Source organism: Diorhabda carinulata, chromosome 3 (assembly GCF_026250575.1).
Source record: "Diorhabda carinulata isolate Delta chromosome 3, icDioCari1.1, whole genome shotgun sequence".
NCBI lineage: Eukaryota > Metazoa > Arthropoda > Insecta > Coleoptera > Chrysomelidae > Diorhabda > Diorhabda carinulata.
Window position 1 is genome coordinate 10,885,498 of NC_079462.1, and position 25,778 is coordinate 10,911,275.

Consider the following 25,778-nt stretch of genomic DNA (forward strand, 5'->3'; position numbering starts at 1 on the left):
TTAATAATCTTGAGAATATCAGTTTCCAATAACGATAACAGAATTACTTGGAATGCAACACGGTGGATTCGTCTATTTGTTCAGATTTGAAATACATTCAAACTAAGTAATTCAAATAATCAAATAGTCGCCGTTATTTTCTAGTACTTGTGTGTTTAACACTCATTGGAGTTGTATTGAGTTATTTTATGTCTAACTCATCTTAGATATTCTTAGATATTTGTGGACGTCACTAAGTAACAGCAATTTATTGTTGATATTTTGAGAACGGTTTGTAGCTAAATCAAGCTAGCTGTTATTTGAGGATATCTAACTTGTGATTCCATATTAGATCCACAAGTTTGACTACTTTCGTCAATCAACTAAAAACACCTTTGCCAAATTTCTCAAACGAACGTTTCTATCACCCTATCTAGGATCTCAACTTAAAACACCACAGATATTTTCAGCAGACTTATTCGCACATTTTTCCAACCTAAACACTGTGTACTTCATCTACCAATTTTTTCCATGTAAAACCATCCAAACAAAAAAGTTTTGTACCAGAAATTATCAACTACAGTTTAGGACTTTTGATATACCACGTGTTTGTAGTTAGCAGTAAGCAGACTTTGAAAGAAAATATGTTTTTTTTGGACTCAAATTCTACCCACAAAATGTGATTGAAAAAGATGAAAAATGAATTTTCATTTGAGCATCTACTTTAACTAGTACGTCTTTACCTTCATATGTTAAAACAAGTTTTTAACTCGTTTGGCCTTATAGACCTGCTATTAGAGTCGTTTTAAAAAGATCGTTTTTGCAGTTTTTATCGAATGACGATCTTGTAAACCGTAACGTTTAGTTACATTTACCATAATCAGCGATTATTTTATAATACTATACAATTTGTTTTATTTAAAAACAGAACTTCTATATTTTCGTTCAGCTTCATGATTTATATATCGTATCTCTTTTAATTTGTTTAGAGCAGTATTTTGAATCTTTATTGAAATAAAGTTTTGTTTTTAAAAAAACGGAAAACCATTACCGAGAAATATCATGAACAAAGCAGTGACATTAAGTTTTTTCCTAAGTTTGATTGTTAGTGGGACTGAACAATACTTTGAAGGAGACTAATTCAAATTGTATATTATTCAATATTGTTCTAAAAGAATGTATCTCATTTTTTATCACGCTTGGTACAAGGATAAATTGAAAAATTCTTAGCCTACTATAGAACCAAACAAAATTTCAATGTCAAAATTTTTTATTACTCAAGATATTCTCCTCTTAATTGGATACATTTATTACAGCGAACCTGCAATGTTTATTTTTGCTAACCAGACCTCCACAGCTTTAATTACCTCATCGTTGATTTACGATCTTTCAAACTTTTTTTCATCTGAGAAAAGAGATGATAGTCGGACAAAGCCAAATCTGGTAAATAATGGGCGTGTTTTAGTAATTCAAACCTTAAATCACGAATTTTTTGCATGACAACATGAGATTTGTGTGCAGGGGCGTTCTCCTCCAAAAACAAAACAGCTTTGAATAGCTTTCCGCATCTTCCTTCTTAAATTTTTTCCCGTAGAGTGGTCAGTAATGTCGAATAGTAAACTTCCAGTCATTGTTCTACCCTTATCCAAAAAATCAGTCATGATTACTCCATGGCAATCTCAAAAAACTGTAACAAGAACTTTACCAGTAGATTTTTGGACACGAAAATTCTTAGGTCTTGGAGAACCAGACTGTCGCCATTCCATCGATTGTTGCTTTGTTTATGAATCGTAGAAATGTACCCAAGTCTCATCCATAGTAACAATTCAGTTTAAGAAGTCTACATCGTTTTCAAATCGAGCTCAGATCGAACGTGATGCTTCTACCCTTGCACGCTTTTGGTCAACATTCAAACATTTGGGGATCCATTCTGCAGCAATTTTTCTCATGCCCAAATTGATATGAACTATATGATGAACGAGTTCGTATGAAATATGATTATTAATGACAGTGTATTTGTCTTATTGAACACTAATTGATATTTACAGTTCAATGTCAACAGTTACGAGGTAGAACTATTAATCGAAACCAGAGAGAGCGAGGGGGACAGAGAGGAAATCGTTAAGCTCAATAATGGGCTAGATAAAGGCAATCAAATGTTTGGTTGGTTTTGTTTTGGGATGACCTAGAAGTTTACTCTCGCGCTGTCACGGAATGCTTCACACTTTCTGGTATATACATCAAAACTTTTGTCATTATCATCTTGTCACTTATTTCTTCCCCCAAATACTTCAATGAGCCTTTAATCTCTTCTCACTGTGATACAAAATCTACAGCATCACCTTCCTGAATTGTAAACTGCAAAATCATTGCATCAACAAATGGGCACTAACCTACGATTGGTGTTCATAAATAGTGTTTGACTTAGTCTACATTTCAGAAGATGTCTTGATGACAGTAGAGGTTTGATGACACGATGATTTCTTGTGCATTTGTGTCTTTACTCTCCCATTCCTTTTACTTAGAGAGCTTGTTTTTTGTTTTATGCCTTCCACAATTTCAAAATACCCTTTAGACTTCAGTGTTACCTGAACTTGAAATTTCTACACTGTCCAGTTGTCTCCCTTCAATTTTTAACGCTTTCGTCTCTGTGAAATCCAACTTAAAATATCCGGGCGAATGTAAAGCCAACTTTAACCGACTTTCTACTTTCTGCAAACTTTTACAAAAACTAGGCGTCCACTGGGCCCATAACCTGTTAATGATATGTTCCGTATATCGATTTACAAACAGCAGTCCGTTCTTATAACATTTACTAATTTAAATAACAGTGTACAAAAATCAGTATAAAATGAAAACTGTATTCATGAACAACTCGTTTTTATAACAATTCAAAACTAAGAATAGTACAATGATAAATTAATCACATTGGCTAATTCTAATAGTAGTATATTACTTTTTTTAACATCTTCAGTAATAATGCAGCCCCTTTCAATTATTCCTTCATTTTTTCAAATTATATGGAGACTTTTATTTTTATCCATGTATAGTCTTCCGTTTTTCTTTCTCATATCATAGGTAAATGGCGATATACGATATAAGATAAATTGCAGAAAAGGTTCTTTTTCAGAAATATTCCCAATATTTCCGTTGGCAGTCATGGCAGTTGTATTCTCCATGGTTTCAATGTAATAACTGAGATCCCATTTTACAGTAACCGTTGTATAATATATTAGAAACAGATTTGTCAAAAGTAACGTCATTAAAAGTTCCACGAAATCACATTAAACATTCACATAGTTTGTAAAACATGTTGAAGAAGCTTGTACAGTTTCAGAAATTTTGACAAATACACCTGCAAGGATAACCACCAAACTTAGTATCTTCATACAGATCAATATCACCATTACCAATAATATCAAAGCTATTGGAAAAAATACTGCTAATTAGATTAAGCCCTATACTTGAAGAAAGAAAACTAATAACTTCACATCAGTTGGAGTTCAGGGCAAACCACTCCACCATAGATCAAGTACACAGAATAACCGATCTCATATCTCATCACAATTACAAATTACTTATTTTCATGATTATATTGTCATATCTGTTTGCTTATAATATACAATCAAGGTTGACCTTGTCTCTGTAACATTTATTTTATGATCGATCAATAAGAACAATTCCAAGAAAATTCAAAGTGAATTTTAATTTACTAAAAACGCCGCAATTTTCGTCAAAAAAGTCGATAAAAACAATATCCAGCGAAAGTACATGAAATTAAATAACAGTAATGGTGAAAGTTTGTTTGTTCGTCATCACAAAGGAGCATATCATTATAAATTATTGGTTAGTATGATAATAATGTCCAATCTAGGTAAAAAGTATCGATAAAAGAATATCTTGTGGTTTATACACCGCATAAACCCATTTATGTAATTTGGATATGCACCACCCTCTATATTTCGGAATCAACATAAAATTACAAATTTAGAAAGGTGTGAGGTCTGGCTATTAAATAAAGAGACTGCGCGCCTTGAGGGCGCCCTAGACGGGTGAAGTGAAAAACAAGTAGTGCGTTGGGTATCTAGATGTCTTGTCTATGCACTTCCCAAAACACGTTTCCGTCACTATTATAGTATTTATGCAGTAGCGGTTTGAAACGAACGTATTTTTTTCTCGTGCCGAAAACCATGTGTGACGAAAAACAGGAGCAACGTATCAATCTCAAATTTCTCGTTAAATTGCAAAAAACTCCGACTGAGTGCTATAAATTGTTGCAAGAGGCCTATGGGGACAATTCTCCATCCCGTGCGTTTTTGAGTGGTGTAAGCGCTTTAGTGAGGGCCGAGAGAGCACTGAAGATGACTAGCGCCCAGGTCGCCCTGTGACTGTTTCAACTCCGGAAGCAATAACCAGACTCAAGCAAAATGTGCTTGCAGATCGTCGATTGAGCATCTGGATGATTGCCGAGACTGTAAATGCCGATAAAGAAATGGTTAGAAAAATTTTGCACGAGGAATTACACATGACAAAAGTCTGTGCGAAGTTGGTTCCAAAAAATCTGACTCCTGACCAAATGCTCTTGCGTCAACGGGTCTGCTCAGATTTCCTTGAAAGGTTCTAAAGGTAAGAAAAAGATCTGCTTTGAAAGGGACCGATTTGAGTCGATGGAAGCGATAAAGCAAAAAACGGCAGAGCTCCTAAAGGCACTCACCAAAGAAGTCTTCCAGCACTGCTTCGATCAATGGAAAAACCTATGGAAAGGTGTGTGACGAGAGGAGGGGAGTATATTGAAGGGGGGCATTCGAATGTAGAATAATTTTTATAATAAAACCCTTTTCTTTAACCAATATCGTTATTTAAGACAGACCTCGTATGTCACACTTAATTTCAAAAACACTGATGTTCAAGTAAATTACAGTCTAGCGGGGCCGGACACATACCCTAAAATATGAGAGGTGGGTCAAAATATTTTACAGATGAAGAGCCAGTGACCAATTTTAGATGGTCATTCCAAAAGTCACGAAACTTTTTACAGTACATCCTCTATGTCTACTGAACCTGAAAAACCACATATGGCAGCACTGTGTGTCCGGAGTAGACTACTCTAAAATTTTAAGGAGGGTAAGAATTAAGATTTGTTTCAGCAAAAGTCATAAAATTACTTTTGACAGTATTTTGTCTTCACGGAATTTTTGCAAGACCATTTACATCTCTTCTAATTGTTGATGGAACGCTATATTTATAAAAAATAAATAAATAAACAATTTCTACTTCAACTAAAATAAATCTTATTTCTTACCTTTCTTTTCGGGTAGTCTACCCCGGCTACACAGGGCTGCCAGAAGTGGCTTTTCAATTTCAGTAGGTATGGAAGATTTACGGGACGTTAAATTGGTGACTGGCTCTTGATCTATTACAAGATACCACTTTATAGCAATTCGGGAGAAATCTGGTGACATCCGTAGGTATCAAAAGGTGTGATATAATTTTAATTACTTAAAATGGAAAGAAGTCGTATAGCACAACGGTAAATTTTCACTTCTAATATTCATGGAAATAATAAAAAAGCATAATATTCGGTAGAATATTAGTACTTGAAAGAATGTAATTTAGTCTAACTAGAACTTTTGTGGTCGAAAAGTTATAATGTCGCTAAAAAATGACATGTTCGAATCGATCTCACAGACTAAAGCTTCTTTACAAATTTGTAGGTACCTATAGTAGGTACATATTTATATTATGAATAGGTCAGGAATCTAATCTGTAAGTTTTTTCTGAGCTTTTCTCTATGTTTCGTTTTCAAAACCTTTCATTACTCATAAAAAATTGAGAGTTCAAACCTCAACTAATTACACAACCTAATCACAATTATTTTCTTCACTGGAATATCGAACTTAATCTAGATTTTTTGTTGTGCCTGCAAAAAGAATAATTGGATTGAGTAGGTACGAATATCAGTTGAGATACCATATTAATTTGATACCTACCTATGGTTGCCTATAGTTATAAAAAATATAACGTTTTATATTTTCGTCATATTTAGAAATATGCATTATGAGAATGAGTGACAATTTGTTTGTGCCCTTTCATACAATACTCCACTTTATACGGTCAACCCAATTTTTTTCTGTTATATACAAATGAGTATGAAGTTTAAAAATTCACGATAAGATAGGGTCACCAATACAATTATGTCCGCGAATACCGTTGGTTAATATCTAAAATCGCTTGAGTACTTCAAATAAAAATATTCATTCATAATTTCAGTACAAATGCACACTTTTCGTATTTTTTCATATATTAGTAGTATAAGACCGAACTATTTGCCATATTTTTCATGGTTCTAAATTAACGGAAGAAACCCTATTAATTTTTATTACTTTTAGAATGTGGAAATATACGTTTTTTACGGACTAAATGGTCGTATCTTTTTTTACGTTATTTGAGAAGTTTAATTGGACTCAAGAAATTGGGTGCCTCATTTTATGGTATTAATTTCAACTAATTACTAATTACACGGGTTCCAGAGTAAAGGTGTTATAGCAAATTAATTAGGAATTATGTTGGTATGTGAACGACTTTCCTGAAAATAGATCGAATAACAATAATATAACAGTGTCAGAATTAATGAATGATTGATTGCTTGATTAGAATCAGGAGTGCTACAATAACTGTAGATACAACAGATCCTCGTTAGATATAGTCTCTTACGTAGCCTGGGCTTTTTTTGGTGCGGATGGAACGATGCACAGGAGTACCTTGTGGTTCCTGCGTCGTAGGCAGCGGCGCTTTTCTTGAGGTTGTTCTTCTTAGATTCCCAGCTGCTGCTGGAACGTCAATTGAGGACTATGGCTCTCATAGTATGGTTTTGAGGAATGCCAAACACAATTGGAGGTGCAAGACGGTCGCTTCTTTTATCAGTCTGTGTTTCAGTTGAACCGCTAGGAATTAGCAGTCTGGACAAACAAATATGATCATTTGGACATCATCTATGAAGGCAGGTCCCGTTATTTTGAGAGCACCCAAAAACTTCAAAACACAACTTTATATATTCGCTCTTCAATACAATGCAATAAAAAATTGAGCGCTTGAACTTTTAAATCAAAAACAAATCGATCAAGCTTTTTGACTTTTTTGTCGGGCAACTATTTAATTAACAGTATGTGCGCTTTAATATATTCTTAATATAATTTTTTTTATGAATACACTTTTAAGAATTAATCAGGGAAAGAATCAACTTGCTTGGAGCATGCCCTAAGCCTCTGAGCAGGTGATAATTATTAAGAAACAACCACTATATTTGGATTCTGTGGGATCCATTTTTCTATCAATAAATGTCTGAGGATGATTTAGGGAAAAAATTCAATGAGCTCCGAATAATTCTTCTTTTTTATGGAATAAAGTGTTCCTGAATGCCCTAATTAGGTAATCATTATTATGGAAAAACCTCTACAGATTCATTATGATTTTTTTCTATAGATAAATACCTGGAAAATAATCAGTGAGCTATGAGTTTTGCTTCTATTTTTTATTCAATATAGTGCCTCTAAGTGCCAAAGCGACCACAAAAATTGTGCGGAATCTGTAATAATTAATAATCGACATTATTCAAGAATTATAAATGTTCTTTTTAAATAAGATTTGATACAGATGTAATTGAATCTGTTGGGTTTTTAATAATAATTTTTGACCAGAGCCCCTCTATCGTTTCAAACCCGAATTTTCTGTGTTCTACTAATTCTTATAGCTGCAAGTTTCAACACCATACAACATATTGATCGTATAAGGATTCCGTGTTTTTGGCTTGAGTTTTTTTTAATTCCTTATTTCTCAACTAATTGTGCTTACACTCCAATGCAAATTGATTGAAAAATAGCCCTTCCCATATTTTCGATTTTTCTGTGAAAGCCGAATTATATTCAAATTGACATGTAGACAGCCTGAATTGGTTATATTAGTTCATTCAAGTTGGTGGGCAAATTTGCAAAAATAGTAAAACGACCACACTTTTTGAGAATGTAAGTATATAAAAAAGCTTTTTGCTTGGATTACGTAAAGAGGAAATTAAAAAATAGCTTAATAGGTACAACCAGTGGTTCTCAATAAAATGTTTGGGATTTTGTGCAACGCTAATGTAATGTTAGGTAGTTTTTGTACAAATTGTCTACAAAAATTAATTATCTACTTGTGCACTAGCTGAAAGGATTTTATCAAAAGAAACGAGTACCTTACATCAATCCGACAAGGATTTGAAACATTTTTTGAACAAGAAAGTGCTTCAGGGTATTAGTATTATTACCTTCAACTGCTTGCATGGTAGAACAAGAAAATGTTGGGTTAATGTTTAGTAACGATACAGGATAGCGAGACTCGAGGTAATAATTATCCTTTTAGCTTGTGTAGAGTTCACTTAATCACGTTATCCTTTTTTTTACACGAAGAGATGATTTATATGCATACATTTTCTCCATAAACTGTATAAAAAACCTAAAAAACAATTCTGTTAGTTTGAAGCTCAAATTAAAAGTTATTGCAACGATTGATTTTTCCAAAGCTTTTTTCGCTTGGATCATGGCATTCTTCTGACTAAGCTTTCCAACATTGGCTCAACTGATTCATTAACCCACTTTTTTATGTCATACCTCACGGATAGAAAGATTACAGTTACTTACCATGGTTTTAACTCCACAGAAATTAACGCTCCTCTGGAGTACCCCAGAGCTCAGTACTAGGGCCACTATTATCTTTAATATTTATAAATGAGATTGTCTTAGAATTAAATTCTAATATTAATATTATCCTTGGTGGAGTCTTTAGAAGCTTTCGTACTGAGAAACTCAACGACATGGCGACTAGACGTATGTGCCCTTCCTTGATATTCCTTCACGAAATTGTGACGAATGCAAATGACTGTCCAGAATTTCTAGGTTTTTAAAGAATATTCTTTGAGTTGCCACCCGGTACCACTCCTTATTCCACTTTTGAGTTACCAGAAACAATTTTCTCAAATTTTCTTCTTTATATCAAATGAATCAATATAACTGTATGCAGAACTCTCTGGATATTTTTGCAGCACTATTTCTAACTTTCTAAATATTTACCGTTCTTCACCTTTCTCATTATTTCTGTATTTTTTTGTGTATGTTATTCACACTTCATCTGAATGTACCATTGTTTATTTGTAATTTACAACTTCAATTGTTCAATTATTAACTCTCATGTATGTCTCTTAATTAGCCCTAGCGCTGTAGGGTATTGTGAATAAATAAATAAGTGAATAAATATATAAACGAATGAATGAATGAATGAATAAATAAATAAATAAATAAATAAATAAATAAATAAATAAATAAATAAATAATTTAATTAATTAATTAATTAATTAATGCTGGTTTCTTCAAATTCTCTACTTCAAGAAAATGAGAATGTCTATATTGTCAAGATTTAGATGGAGAAAACTCCATTTAAATATCTATTTGATACCCATTCAAAAAAAGGCTATCAGTTTTGTAACAAATTATTGCCAATGAAAATTCTAGTTGTGAATTTCTGTTTTTCTACTGAAACCAGCTAAAATTTGTCCTTTGCTTAGTGGTGCAAGCATTCACAGAAATCATTTTTCATATTATCAGCAGGGTTTTTTATGGCCAAGAACTTTATATTTTATGTTTGATTTCTTCAGCGCCGCTGTTTGAAAAGCAAACTACTCCCAGGTTTTCATTCATTTTTTGCGTTAAAAAAGGTGCATCTTTTATATTTCCGTTTAAATTGTTATAATTGTGCCGTTTTTCATTTTTTGCAATTTTATGAGTTGACTTTAGGTCTGTTTTTTAATACACTGTATTCAGTCACCCGAATTAATGTCGATTAGCCGAGTTGTTGAACAGTGTAATATTCATAAGACGCTTAGATAACTGGTTGAATGACTATAAGCAGAATGGAAAATTACCGGTCAAAAGTAGCGCCTAAAATAAGCACTAAATTAACAATTTGTACTCGGTGTATTACGTCTCTTGAGACAGAATGCAGTGTAGTATCGAGCCGATGGTCGTCAGGTTCTAAATAAAAATCAATATACATATTTTATACCGTCAAACTGGTGAAGTGTTCATTCATAAATTTCAATTCAAAGAAGGAAATAATTTCAACTTTTCGTAAAACTCGCCGGCGTTCGTTTTGGCAAATATTATGCTTGTTGAAAATATCGTTCTTTTCATAACTAGTTACGTAAATAAGTATTCCAAAGCTATAAAATCAACATAAGGTGATATAAAGAAATTGAATTTATTTTTTAATGTTAAGGAAACTAGTAAAATAAAAAAGGATTCATATAACATATAACTGCTTCAGGAGCTAAATGACGGTGATAATGATGGTGGATTGGAATTATGTGAATTACGAATAAAAACCAATGGAATACGATGTTTCCCAAACATTTTGTATATCAAATATATGTACACTTACAAAAGTAATATTGTTATTCATTGTAGTTTTCTTGTGTATACTTTATATTTATATTTTATTTAATTTGGGTCTGTATTTATTTATTTGTATGTTTATTTCTTAGCTTTTCACAAGCTTTTTTCTACAAATTGTAAACAATTTTTCGACAATAGAGCATTTATCTCTCTGTTACTACATCATTTATACTGTATATAATGGTAAATAAGCTTAGTTGTTAGGATTGGCGTAGGCAGAATCCGCATTTAATGACGAAACGTTACAATTAGTATCCTATTAAAGTGTTCGTTTGGGTTGATATACTGAATAACATACTAATTGGACCATATTTGGACATTGATTGTAGTGGGCTATTTAGATATTCCACAAAATGTTTGAATAACTGATTAAGGACATTTTCTCCTGAGTGAACACATCGTTTACACTACACCAACACTCTAAAACCTATTATCTGGATCTACCCATTTCTTATAAAACATCTACAAGAGTAAACCTACTAATCTTGATAAAAAAAATAATCAAATGTCGACAAAGAGTTTCACAGCGTTTAACTTTTTGTTTAAGAAATGAAACATTCCTGGTTGGCGTGATTTTAATTATAATTATCGCTAATTGAGTAAAACTTTGTTTCCTCCTATAGTATCTTATTCTCAATATTTAAAGATCAGAATACTAATTTTATCAGCTAACCCTAAATAAAATTAATAGTTTCTTTGTCCTTATTTAGATATATTAAGAATGTCCAAGTTATTTTATACCTTAAATTACAATTTTGTGTTCTGATTTTCGCAATAAATTTTTATTTTTTACTATGTCTATTTGAAACATTACACTTTGACTATGGTGTGAGAATGTACAATTCGGGCTTTAATTTGGAATTGCTTTTATAGGGCTGAAACATAACGATAAAGATTCCTTTGCGATGAATGAACTTATATATTTGATTTGCGTCTCTCTAAAGAACTAACAAATTAATTTAAAAGTCTATTTGTATAAAAAATATTGAAATCTCTTTTCTTTAGATTAAATCTCGTCTACAGAAAGAAAGATTGAGGATTCACAAAGAAAATTTGAAGCTACAAGAACAACTGAACACTGCAATCAAAATGCAACAAAAGCTGAAATATCACGCTGCTTTAGTGGGCTCTAAGAAGAATCCGGATATACAAAATAGCCATCTACTGACTCCACTTATTCCTCCACCACCCCCTGCAGCGACGAATCAGTATCCGAAATCACAATTCATAAAATCACCAGACTCTTCGTTTTTGATTCAGCATGAAGCAAATTCACAACCTGGAGAATTTGCTGAACCACCAATGAACTACGTACCAACAGAAAAGAAGTTTGTGACTCCGGCTACAAGTTACCTGGAACAAATTAAGCCGTCGCAACCTTTGGAAGTTCAATCTGCATTGAGAGGAAATGGATTGCCAGGAAAAACGATTCAAGCAATTCAAAGTAAGTTATCTATTCAGAATATATTAAAATATCAAAATGGAACAAATTCCTAACGTCAAATTTTATTCAAAATTTTGTGACCGGTTTAAAAATGAAATGAAAAAGTAAAGGTGTTCATTGAGATTGGAGTCTGATGGAACAGCTTGGTGGTTCCGCGAAAAGTAACTAGATTTCTGCCTAGAATTGAAACTTGCACGCCATAAAAATGCCACCAAATCGATAATGTTGCAAGTGCTAGATTTTGAATGAAACTTCATCTGCGCATGCTTTTGATCAAGAAATACTGCGTCTTGCATTGCGTTGCACGTTGTATTGCATCATGTCAAGCGGCCTTAATAAATGTTACCTTTTTAGTAGTATTTTATTCGTTTCTTTTAGCGACAAAACTTTTATTCACATTGTTCTAGAATCTTGAAACTCTCATTATCAAAAGGTCTGGATAGTCTTTTGATGAGATTCTACCACAAATATCCAATGTTAATTTGAATTATATGAAGATTTAAAAATGTAGGTAAGTAATAAAAAACTATTCATATTCCCCCATAAAAAAATAATTGCAGTCTTTCAAATACCAAATGAATTACGATGAACGTTCTACTAATATATTTATTAAAGAAACTACTTTCGAAACAAGTTCTTCTCAACGTCTACGAAAATTTCGCTGAATTTCGGCATTGACACGAGTCACATAGTCACGATCGAGTCGTTGAAAGAGAATTACAAATTTCTATACTTGTAAAATGTCTAACGTTGATTGCGTTGATTCACACATAGCTGTAATGGGGCAGTGCCGCTGCGGGCACGCGATTCTAAGTTTAAGTATAGGTCAATATTTCATCAGTGCCGTAGCAGGTTTATTTCGAAACGGAAGTGTTTATTCACAAAGGAGTAACTGTCTTAATTTCTTTGTTCTCTTTCGTTGTTTTCTTCAAATAATACTAGATCTTCCTTACTAACTCTAGAAATATCCCTTCATCAATACTAGTGAGTATTTTCTTATTTCACGCTTTATATACGTTCAACTTGTTTATAAAAATCTCATCTTAGGAACATACGTGTAACTTGTTTAAATATATTTACCGAAATAGCGCTCCAGTTGTGTAAACTATTCATTTAAGATATCCCCATAGAGAAAATCCGATGATGTGATGGCTATTCTACAATGATATTCATTATCCGAATACATCCTGGCTGCTCTGTAATAGTATGAGGGAGCACCATTTTTTTTTGAAATTATCGAATTTATCTAGATTACGAGTTGTTGCTATTAAACATGGAAAAACTGAAATTTATAATTTATTGAAACAGTGATGGCAATAAATTTTTATCTAGGTCTACGAGTTTTTGAGTGGCTTGAGCCTTTTCAAGATGACTGAGATGAGGTCATTTACATTCGGGTCGCTCTTGTACCTCAAAAAAGGATGAAAATTTCGAAAAAGTCTGTCTTCGATTCAACCATCGTCTAAGTATCCGTGAGATTGCTGAATGTATAGGAATTGACAAAGAATGTGTGTGCCTAAAATTCTCACATTTGAACAACAAGAACCTCACAAGTACAAGGAACAAGATTTGAGTTTTACAGAAGCTGTGGAAGAAAAAGCAGCGCGTGTCCTGAGAGAACTAACAGAAGAAGACTTCCTGCACTGTTTGAAACAATGGAAGATTCGCATGGAGCGATTAAGAAAGAGTGTGGTATATATTGGAAGTGATAATAAGTCAATATGAATATCAAAATGAAATATTTTATATCAGAAGTCTCGTTAATTAATAGCTTATACTTTTATATTCAACAATTGCCTCCCATTTTCCAGATAAATCTTACTCGAAATGTAGTTGTTATTTAGTATCGAGAAAATTGAAACTTCCAATTCTAGAGCTAAACGTTGGCTCCATAAGAAGCTTCCTTTTTTAATATTCCAATTTGTCAACAAAATTGTTTGAAATCCACCTGTAATTAGTTTACTATTCTAAGTTTACTCTCTGAGTCTCCCACAATCAATTGTTCACAATTGACTTAATCTTAGTTGTCAAAAACTTTTGTCGATTTCCAAGATATAGTCCTATAGATAGATAATAGATAAAATTAGCCATCGAAAAAATAAAATACAATATAGTTCCTAAAATGGAGTATAATGATAGAACTAGACAATTTAACACACATTTTGTTGAATAAATATCAATAAATATTAGTAAATTATATTTTTTAATATGAAAATATTCTAAGCAGATTCATACATTTTTTCAATTGGTGCTCTAATCCTTTTTTTTTAGTTATAGCTTCCGTCTTTCCCTTCAAAGTTGTTTCCATCACTTCACTCTTCTTCAAACCGAATTTCAGGCTATTATTGTTCTACTTTTTGGATGCACTCAAATTCATCCTTATCCTAAAAACATGCCCCATCAACCTACCCGGTCGACAAAACCTTCTATAGAATATTTTAAAATTTTTTAGCTCTCCGCCTTACCGATATTATATCTGATAGAATGTACAAGTAGAACCAAGTTTCATCTACAGGTATAAATCGTTTCACGCTTTGGATATGTTCATTAGAATGGGTTTTTGATTCAACGACGATTCATATTCTTTTCGCCATTCACCGCTTAGCTTTCCGACCATTGTACGCCGTTAGTAGGTAGGATACTCTATCTTTCTTAAACTTGCCATCACGCGCTGTGCTTCTTAGTCTTCTTCTTCTTCTTCTTCTTCTTCTTCTTCTTCTTCTTCTTCTTCTTCCGTGTATTAGGCGTAGGCGCATGATTTATCATCGACATCCTTGCCTCCTATCCTGCTTCAAAATTGTCGCTACACCTTTTTCTGGGTCGGCCGGTACTCCTTCGGCCCAATGGGGTTTTATCGTGCGCTATCTTGACCAGTCTGTTGTTATCCATACGACTTATGTGGTCATTCCATTCTTTCTTTCATGATAGAACCCATTCGTTGACGTCATCTATTTTGCACAATATTCTGATGTTCTCACTACTTTCCTTGTCCTGTAGGGTTTTTTCGACTTTCCATAATTCTTTTAGTTTTCGCCGTTTCTGAACGTGTATCTGCGGTGTATGTCATTATCGGTCTTACCGTGGCCTTGTATATTCTTGATTTGGCTTTTATTCTTCTATGTTTATTTCGCCATATGGTTTCGTTCAAACATGCTGCAATTCTTAAGGTTTTATTTGTTTGCTCTCTTACTTCGTTCTCTACGTCTCCAAATCCTGAAATATCAATTCCTAGGTATTTGAATTTCATTACTTGTTGAATAATCTGGTCGTCTACGTCTAGCTTACATCTTATCGGAGTTTTGGATGTGGCCTTAGATTCTGTTTTGGATTGGACGCAGATATTATCATATTGAAAGATTTAGCTCTGCAGATCATCCTTATTTTTTGCGTCTAGAACATCATCAGCGTAACATAATATTGTAATATTTCGGTCCCCCTCTGGTAGCCCCTTAGCTTTCTTACTTTCTTGGCTATTCGTCCATAATAATATTGAAAAGCAAGTGTCTTAAGGAGTCTCCCTGGCGAATCCCTTAGTATACTGCAATTTGCTTAGTATTCAAATTGAATTAAACAAAAACTTTTTATCATATTGTTTGTGTTGATATTAATTATGATTGGTGTGTTTTCTACTCGTATTTAGAAATCTAGAAATAGAAATTTAGAAGATAAAATAAAAATTCCGTACTCAAAAAGGTGAACCGAACAATTAACAATGAACTTGATTGTTTTTAACAACAAAAATTGGGGCAACGGAACTAATTGAAACTATAAAAGCTGCTTGACAGGATGCAGATGAAATTTGAGTTGACCTTCAAAGGGATCAAGCAATCGCAACTTTTTTGTATAATTTAAGATTTTTCCATATTTTTCAATTATTATAAAAATATAATAAATATATACTGTCCAAACCGGCAATCCTCATGCCAATAAATTGTCAAATTGTCAATTTTCAATTAGAAATGGTGAAAACGTTAGATGTTAATCCGATGCTTCATTCTAAAATTCATATACCCTATATCTCACAAATTAGAAATATCATAAATTTAGCGTCCTATATATTGATTTTCCTGCTAGTATAATTTATCAAAAACAAATGTTCAATGAAATATACGTTCACAATTTATTTCGTGTTTGTGAAAACTCTCACAGTAACTTACTCATGTTATTGTCAAACAACTGACTATGCAATATTGCTAAATAGATGTGATGAGATTTCAATGAGTACGAGGTGTGGCTATTAAATAATAAGAAGAGTGATATAAAATATTTTATTTTGGTATTATGTAATATCCCTTACAATATATTCCCCTCCGTTATCCCTACATTGCTCCATGCGAATCTTCCATTGCTCGAAACAATGCAGAAAGTCTTTTCTTATCAGTTCCCGCAGGATGCGCGCCGCTTCTTCTTTAACTGCGTCAACAGACTCAAATCTTGTTCCTTTTAATGCAGATTTGACTTTTGGAAAGAAGTAGAAAATTTGGCGAATGAGGTGAGTGATTTAACACTGGGATGTTTTAGTTGTGAGGTTATTGTTGTTCTAATATTAGGATTGCAGTCATCAGTTTTGCTCACTCTTTTCGCATGCTAAAATTTCCGTGTAAAATTTGCCGCACACATTTTATGTCAATACCTATACATTCAGCAATCGTACGAATACTCAGCCGACGGTCAGATCGAACAAGATTATCTATTTTTTCGATATTTCCATCTGTTTGTGACGTGCAAGGGCGACCCGAACCTAAATTAACTTCTACTTTTTCGCGGTCATATGGATAACGCTTAAACCACTCAAAAACAATTAGACGTTACCATATACTTTCACTTGCAGTTTTTCCAATTTTCATTTGAAGTTTCGCAACAATCTAATTCTACGTCGATTATGTTTACGGCAAAATAAAAAAAACAAACAAACGAAGGAACGGCTACACTGATTTGTTTACAAACAGGGTGAACATCGCATTCTAAAGAGTAGGCGTCAGGCTAAACAACTGACAGTCGCTAACCTTTGGCATATGCGTACTTTTACTGTAGCAACGCTAATCTCCTTACTCGTATGTCTCGACAATTTCCTCAACTTTAGTTAAAAAGTTGGGCCATCTCTATATTGTTGATGATCGGTATGATTATATTAATTTCAATTATGTTCAAGATTACGCCCTGAGGAATGTTCCGAAAAAGATTTTTATGTTAATGCATTCATGTTACATACTCATAAAATAATGAAGAATTACAAATTAGCATGTTTCTATTTAAAATGTTTAAACATTATATTTGAACTATACATAATTTCTTAATGGCTTCTTTTATTCACAAATATATAATTATGAGTTGCATCGAAGAACATGTTTAGTTAAGACCAATTTTATGAATTAAGTTTATTCATTCTAACATAGATTTTCATGTCCATTGACACTAAATTATAATAACTTTCGACTAAATATTTATGGAAATTAATTAATTCATAAAAACCGTTATACCCTAATAACCGTGTTTTTACACAACACACATATTTTAATATATTCGTATTTTCATAGTTAATCTTGAAGGCAAGAGATGTTTTAATTGTATCAATTCTATGACTTTGATCCCTATTTATTGATACATAGTACTGAACGATTAGTATTATCTATGTACATATTCAATGATGAAGAAGCAAATACTTTTATATCTAAGTAATAGCAAAATCATAATGGCCCAGTAGCCAATGTCCTTTTGGTCCGGAAGACAGAGGATTTTTGTTCAAGGAATTTTTTCCCGGCTGAGTTTAATAACCGCCTAATTAAGGAAGCGACCATCAGCCTCAATACCATTGGTGGGGGAGCGCATCTGAGGCGCCAGTAATTGTGATATTAAAGTTATTTTATCCCATTTTGAATTGTTATAAAATATTGATGTCCACGAGCCACAAAAAACAACAGTCAGTTGTACTACATATATAGAAATATAATAATGACCCTCTCTGCCTGTCTAGTGGCGGTGGGGAGGAAAGCGATGATAAATATATTTTTGAATGGATTGTGAGTGATCAATTACTATCATCACCAGCATTGCAAATTCCGACGTAAACCCTAAATAAGGGAACAATGTTTTCCTTCCTCGATTTATGATAATTTATATGGAAGAAAATGACTTTCTAAATTGAATAATATTTTCACGGGCAACGAATAATTCAATTAATCGTACAATTTCCATTATTTCCGATTCCGACATGCATCGAGATTTGTTAATCTTTCTCGATAAAATTCTCCACTGTATGAGGAAAATTGTCATGCTATTTCTCTTGGCAGAGACTTTAGCTACAAACTTATGGTTTCTCCTATTCAATTGACTCGGCAAATTGTGTTGTATACTGAAGAGTACAAATTCAGCAATAGACGTAGAAACTGAAACGTATTTTGGATTGGCGCTAGGTGCTGTAACAAGACCGTTTTCTCGGTTTGAAGAGAAAAATACTTAAGGTACACGAAAAGTTTCTCCACAAATAAATGTAGCTCAAGTAGCCTTGATATCTTCTTTGGAAGCAGAATTGGGAGAAATATGACTGACACAGCTCGAAACCAGTCGATGCTGGGATTAGTCATTATTCCAACTTTTAAGTACGATGTAAAGGTTCGATAAATCTTGCAAGAATGCCAGCTTGGAGCTGAAATAACATATAATAAATGGAATGTGCACCAAAATTTGGAGTATTAATTAGCTCGTGGATAACCGAAACGATAAAGCAAACAATGAGTGCGCAGATGACGGACAGTAGTGTTTGTAACGATTATAACTTGGACCATCGATTATAGTCAAGTAATATCATTGGCAGAGAGTCAATGAGACAAATTGAAATATTGAAAAATATTTCCATATAAATAAACAAATACAAATTCAAGTGTAACGTAAAATTAACAGTAAGTGCCGATTTCATAATGAAATTGAAGCGACAAAGTCTTTAATTTTATGAGTGTGTTTCATAATCTAATATTAACCTCAAAGCAAGCTTTAGCGATTCTTAAAGTTAAAGTCCTGATTTCTTGACTTTTGTATCTTAAAGTTTACTTCACGTGAGCGTACAAGCATATATCCGTGAAAACATCAACAAATGTTGAATATAATTGTGTGTGGAACAACAAAAGATATTCTTTAAAGCAACTTTGGTTTCTAAATTATCAAACTTGGCCTTTAACTGTGCTCCGGTTCTATTTAACAAGTCTAATTTTGCACACAAAAATGTGTTTATAGCTTGAGTGAAACAATGTATTATATCCTTTTCTCTCGAGTGTGTACAATACTTAAGCTGAGAAGATATTTGCATGAATAGTATCTGTTACTATACTCTCTGTGACTGCAGGTGTCTGTTTACTCAATTAATTTACACTCACAGAATATTTTCGTGATAATATTAGTTGTTACTGCAGTTTGTTTTTGCAGTTATAAACAGATATTCAGTATTTATCAATAATGCACAAATGTATCTAAATTTTTCATCAACATTTTTTGTTTCAAATCTAGACCCTGGACTAATCGTTCTATTTGAAATATTGTTAATTTTTCTGGGTCATTATTCTCTTTTACTTTAATGAGTAATTATTAGACAGAAAATAATTGTATGAAAAATAACGCGAATTACAACAAACAATTTCTTTATCATGTTTCATCTAACACCAATTACTATAAATATATATATATAAGTGTGCATTACAAACTCCACATTTTTATTCTGTCAGTAAATTATATGTGTAAATTGAATACTTCTATTTCTCCAACATCCATTTTCCAAATAGATCCCATATATAATAACAAAGTGTTTAATTCGTTTATTCGTATAATCAATAAATAGGACTTAGGTCCGTTTGTAACGCTCTAAGACAGTATGAAAACGGAGATTTACTCTAAAATAGCATTTCTCAACCTTTTGAAGTAATGTACCATAAAATCCTTTCCATAATTTGAATTACCACCTAACGAAAATACCTATCTGGCTATGGAATTCAATTAATGGTAATTTATTTCCTAAAATTTTAACCAAGAGATGAATGAAGTTTAACAATAATAAAAACATTTTTATTGAATTTTCTTTGTTCATACATATGTATTTCCGATAACTAATTAGTGAGAATGTTGCGCTTGAGTATTTTTATGTAATTTACTAATATGGTAGTTCCTAGTAGGAGGGGTAAAGCACAAAATATGGCAAAACTAGTAATTTCTGAACAGTAATACGGATCAAGATGCAAGAAAGTCCATTCGAAACTTTGTCATAAATGAGAAATGAAAATTGTATTTGCGCAGAGGAAAAATGTATTTTGAAAATTCCATCTGGGGTGGTTGAAAAATGAAAAACTTATAATTTGGAAAATATCGCAAGAAATGAGAATAAGAAAATCACACAGAAAAGTTGTACAAGGTCCAGGTTGTACAGTTGTACAGGAGGAGGTCCTGGAGGCCAGGGTGACCGACATCTACGTTGTCCCGTGGAAATTGGCCGAAAATTCCTTATGAAATTGACCAAACATATACATCTTGGAAAGAGTTTATTTACGAGTGCAAATGTGGCTTTACAGTGATCAATGCGGCATGAATCTCACTGATTTGGGATATGTACTAAAAGAACAGCATTTAGTTCCTATAAAAATGACACCTGGCTGGCCCACCGAGCATTATAAATATGATATTTTGCGGATGCAGAACCGATTGTTGCAATACATGTCAATGCAGGACACTGCAGTCTCGTTTTTAAGAATTGAGTAGGCATTAATTGTACAAATATTGAAAATTATTCTGCGAAAGAAACTGTAGACGACGAAAATGAAGAAACAAAATTGTAATGAGGCAAAAAAATAAACATACACTTATGAGATATGGCAACACTGATGTGGATATGTTAATTATGACATTGCAGTTTGATCGTGCAATGATTTTTTGTGACTTTCGACGTGAATTGATCAATTTCGTGAAGGTCATCCAAAATCGTCTGTTGTGCCAGAAAACCTCGATGCTGTGCGTATACTGTTATTACAACATCCTCATGTGACATACCGTGAAATTGAGGCATAATTGGGCATTAGACCACTCGCATACATTCAATGTTGCATGAATATTTGGCTCTGAAAAAAAATTTGTTCGCGTTGGATATCGCATAATTTGACAATAGATCAATAAAAAGCTCGTGTCTATTAGTGCAAAGGAATGCTGGAAAAATTAAATCGCGGTACTTCAAAAGACGTCTATAAGATCGACATCTATAAGACAGGCAACAAATAATGGATCTATGCATGTGAATCCGAAACTAAACAACAATCGACTGTATGGGTCTTTCAAGACGAGCCAAATCCAACAAAAGCTGTTCACGCATGAAGCACTTTGAAGTAAATAGTCACTGGTTTTTTAGAAATAACTGTACACCGTATAATTGTGAATGATACAACAGCATTTGTTTGCCAAAAGTTTTCAAAAAACAGAAACAATTGCAAAAAACGAATTATTCTCCACCAAGTGAGCTCTCACACATCAGTTCAAACAAAAAGTTTTTGAACAGTAAGAATATCGAATTTATGGGTGATCCGCCGTACAGTTCTTATTTGACACCCAATGCGAGGTGAACGATTTTCTATACCTAAAGAAGCGGCTGATGCGTTTCAATCACATGTTTTGGAGGTATCTTAATAGGAATTGAAAAATTCTTTGACAATTGCTTCAAATTTAAGTAGCAACCTTCGTATTTGAGAAAAATTAATGAATTTTCATAATGAAGAATGAAGATGAACTACTTACTTAGAGTTATACCCGCAATCCTTATTAATGACAACTCCGTACACTCTTCTGATACTCGTGTTGGGAGATGTCGAAAACCGCCAGGATGTATATTTTTGGCCAAGTTCATAACTAAAAACTTCAACGGAGCTCCAGCATACGACATATAAACCAGCCATCCGGGCACCAGGTACTTCTCACGTCATTGCCGTTGTAGATATTCGTGATCAGCAACCTTAAAAACCCAAGAATAGTAGAATTTAATTCATTTCCGGCAAGATATGCCGAGTTATACATTATTCAGTTTTTTAATCATTCGATATGCAGCTTCCCAAAGTGTTTTGTCCCCTGCAGCAATTTACATTTCTCATTCATAATTTTTATTCACAGCCGAGGCTCTCTCGAATCAAATGCACTTTGTTGTATCTTCATCCATCTCACTACTCAGAGATTTCAAAGTTATGTGCTTTATTTCCTCGACTATTCATAGGAATCAGATATAGCGAATTCAGAAGAGATTTCTGCGAAGAACTTATCAAAATGCTAGATTAATTTAAAACAACAAAATCTTGAAAATTAACAGTTCCTCGGAATTGATTTCATTCTACAACGAAACTTTTCAGTGTTGGGAAATATTGTTCACAAGATCAAGTTTTTTTATGAAAGACTTAATCTTATCAATGATAACAAATGTTATGTTACCTTCGTGAACTTAGATTCAAATTATTGAGTCTGTTAAATATTTTAGTTGGCACACGTGAATATTTCTCACATCCGAACAAAACGACAAAGTATTCTTCATTTCAACGCTTTTGGCTTAATGAAATGTTCTACTTTAAGATCGTCGTCCAGGACTTATCTCAGGTCTGTGTATGCTTTAGTGAATGAAAACAGGCTCCTGTCCTACACTTTAATTCTTGTTACAATACCCCATGTTTTCCCGTGATTCCACGTACACTATCTGAATATACGTATACCTCACACAATTTAGCCAATTCAGACTATGTAATGTCTTTCATTAAGAATTAGTGAGTTAGAGGTTTATAATCTATCTTCACCTCAAACTGTAGAATACCATATAAATACTTCATTTGATGAATATTGTCGGTTTTCTTAAAATTGTTAAACGAATTGTGGGTATTATGGAATATGTGGATTGAGTAGGGATGTTTATCAGATCGTAAAATTCTTTCTTTTGACAGTCGAATCTAACCGAATATAATTGAATAAGAGTAGGTATTCATTAATTTGCTAAATTACGTTTCTAACTAACTACAAGCTAACTACCTAAATTTTAACTAAAATAGCTACAACAGTTTCACAAGGTTATAATATCTAAGTAGTTATATATTTCACTCCTAAGACCTTCTTCTATGTTTTTGTTTCTCAATAAAGTTACCTGTTATTTCAACCTTATTTTCTATCAAAAGAGACCTAAAATCAAGAAGATCAAGACGAGTTATATATTTTACGGCTTTAATAGATAATAGCGAAATAATGTAACAAATAAGATGAGCTTCAAATTTAATGTCATTCAAAATTTCCATTCAGGTGCATTAAAAATATCAATTACACATTGAACAACGAAAAAACTGTAATTTCATTCTTTTTAGAAGGTTTGAAACAAATATTTCAATCCATCGAGAACAGTTTAGATACAGAAGTTTTGTGTTATAGCTGTAGAAAAAGAAACAAAGAGTGTGGATTTGTTTCACAAATTCGTAAAATTCAATTATAGTTTTGATCGTAGCTGCTTAGATCGGAAAAAAAAGAAAATTTAATAACAAAAGGAAATAAGACCTTTAACATGATTCTGGTTGATATTGAAACTCAGTTCCATTATTATTTAGTTGTTTATCGTACTATTTACAAGATTATGAATATCTTCATTTTCATTATAATATAATTCTGAAACAGAGGATTTAAAGGAACATAGTACGACAGAAGTTGTCGGCTGCGTACTAAGAAAAGCGCAGTGAATAAAGTTACTACAGTTCAAAGTTTCAACATTATATTTGACCAAGCTCATAAAAGTTCTGATGAAATCAAAAATGTAATGATTTGTAAGTTGTTGAAAAGTATGTTTGCAATTCAACTTAACGAAAGTGCATATGTTGTCCGATTATAAATATTACTTTTTCGAATAATTTATCGAATATTTGTTTCTCTTTGTACCTAACATACTAAAAAAAGAAATGATAGTTACATGAATAAATGCTAAATAATCGAAGCAAATATATTGACGTATGCAGTGACAGATTTGTAACTGAGGTCGAAATTAAGAATGTTTCGTCTAAATTCAGCAGCAATAAATGTGTCTTGCATCGTCAGATCATGGTCAAGAAGAAAATATCCTGAAACTCGAAAACATTCTCTATCAACCCCTATACATTGTGGATTACATTACATTTTCAGCACCACCAGCGATAATTCTGTATCGAAGTTATGATTCAACTGAAGCGCGATTTTTCAATTGATTCATATTGAAGATACTTTTCGAATATCAAATTATATGATAATGAACATTTATTTTATTTATTATACATCTTCAAATTGCTTAATTATTTTATATTGTAATATAATAACATCTGGTTTTGGAGAAATTTTCTTGTTTTAAATTGTATTTAATTCACAAATCACTGTCATCTGGTTGTTACCTTCCCACATTGGAATCGAAGTTAACGAATTAACAGACCAATAAACAAAAAATGCTTTAACTCATACCATAACCGAAAATATAAATATCCATAAGAACTTATAATCTCACTTCAAAATTAAAACAAGAATAACGTGGCAGCAAAACTCGAGCACTCACCCATGGTTGTCTAATGTCCTCTACCTCCAGACCCTTTGCACCAGCTGTAGTTCCAATTTCAGGTTAAAATTCATATTAACTGAATGTCACAAATATGCCGCCCAAAGATTGCAGTTCCAGTTCAAGACCAATTACAAAGACATCCTTAATGACTTTGAGCAAATCTCTTTCGTGCGTCAATTCCTAAGGGATGTGAATCTTTACCATAAAATATAGATCAATTATATATTGATAACATGTTAATGTATGTTACATGTAATCCTTATATAATTGTAAACGCACCTGTGTAGGTGTAAAAAAATTCTATATGTTAGATTTACAAATAATTGAATTGAAATTTCTCAACAGGTTACTTAAAGAAGAAAGTCAGTCATAATGAACAGAATATCTATCCAGTGTATCCATCCAATCAAGCTCAACTTTCCACAACTCCTGAAAATAAGACTCTTAATAGTTTTCAATCACCCAACGTGGCGTTGTCAAGAAAAACCGCTGTAGCTAGTCAAACAATTGTAGCAAGCGATAGAAAATCGGATCAATTATCTCCTGAAGAAGAATTTTATAAAGCAGCCTCTATTACATATGATGCTTTCTACTCTCCGATTTTAGAAAAAATAGATGCCATTTTGAACGGTTTAAAATTCAACGAAGAACCTTGCAGAGAAAGACTGATTTGTAGTATGTACAAGAAACCTGAAAAGTTCAGTCCACATAGTAATTTGATTTCAGTAGAACTTAGTAGGTAAGTGAATTATTGATATATATATTGAATAATTGCAGTAGCGTATTAATAACAAACCCCATGGTGCACCATTATCGATATATACTTTAAATTGTACACCTGGTACGTGTTTTCAGATTTTTACATACAAAAACTACTGTTAAGATCGCATAATTTCACTATGTATTTTAGAGTTGTTGAGAAAGAAAATTTACGAAAAGACTTATCTCATAAAAATAATTAAAAGGAACTGACATCTTCTTATATTTGACAGTATCCAAATTTTTACAGACTCTTCTTGATATGTCATTTCTCATTCCATCCAGATATCATGATTTATTTTTGTTTTCTCAAATATTGCTAGAAAAAAGACGCGAACGCGGTAAATCGGGAGATTTGGTTGGCTACTCTATAGTAAGCCTTTTTCGAATCAATCGAACTATTGTTTTTCTTAATAAATCTCGATAGTTTGATCCGATCTGATGACCTTTCAATGGTCCAATGATATAGGTACCGATAATACCAAAAATTAACTTTCAAATGCCTTTTTATTCTATGTCCCTGCACCATTAACTCTACATGGTTAATACAAACGTG

The 25,778-nt window shown here is 32.8% G+C and overlaps 1 protein-coding gene across 1 annotated transcript in view; it reads left to right on the forward strand.

The window, feature by feature from the left end:
• Nucleotides 1-25,778, forward strand: part of LOC130891500 (uncharacterized) — a 65,630-nt gene that overhangs the window by 32,132 nt on the left and 7,720 nt on the right. Inside the window, exons 4-5 of the mRNA XM_057796296.1 lie at nt 11,466-11,904; nt 24,809-25,202. Coding sequence (XP_057652279.1) covers nt 11,466-11,904; nt 24,809-25,202 — 833 coding nt within the window. The remainder of the gene's footprint in view (nt 1-11,465; nt 11,905-24,808; nt 25,203-25,778) is intronic.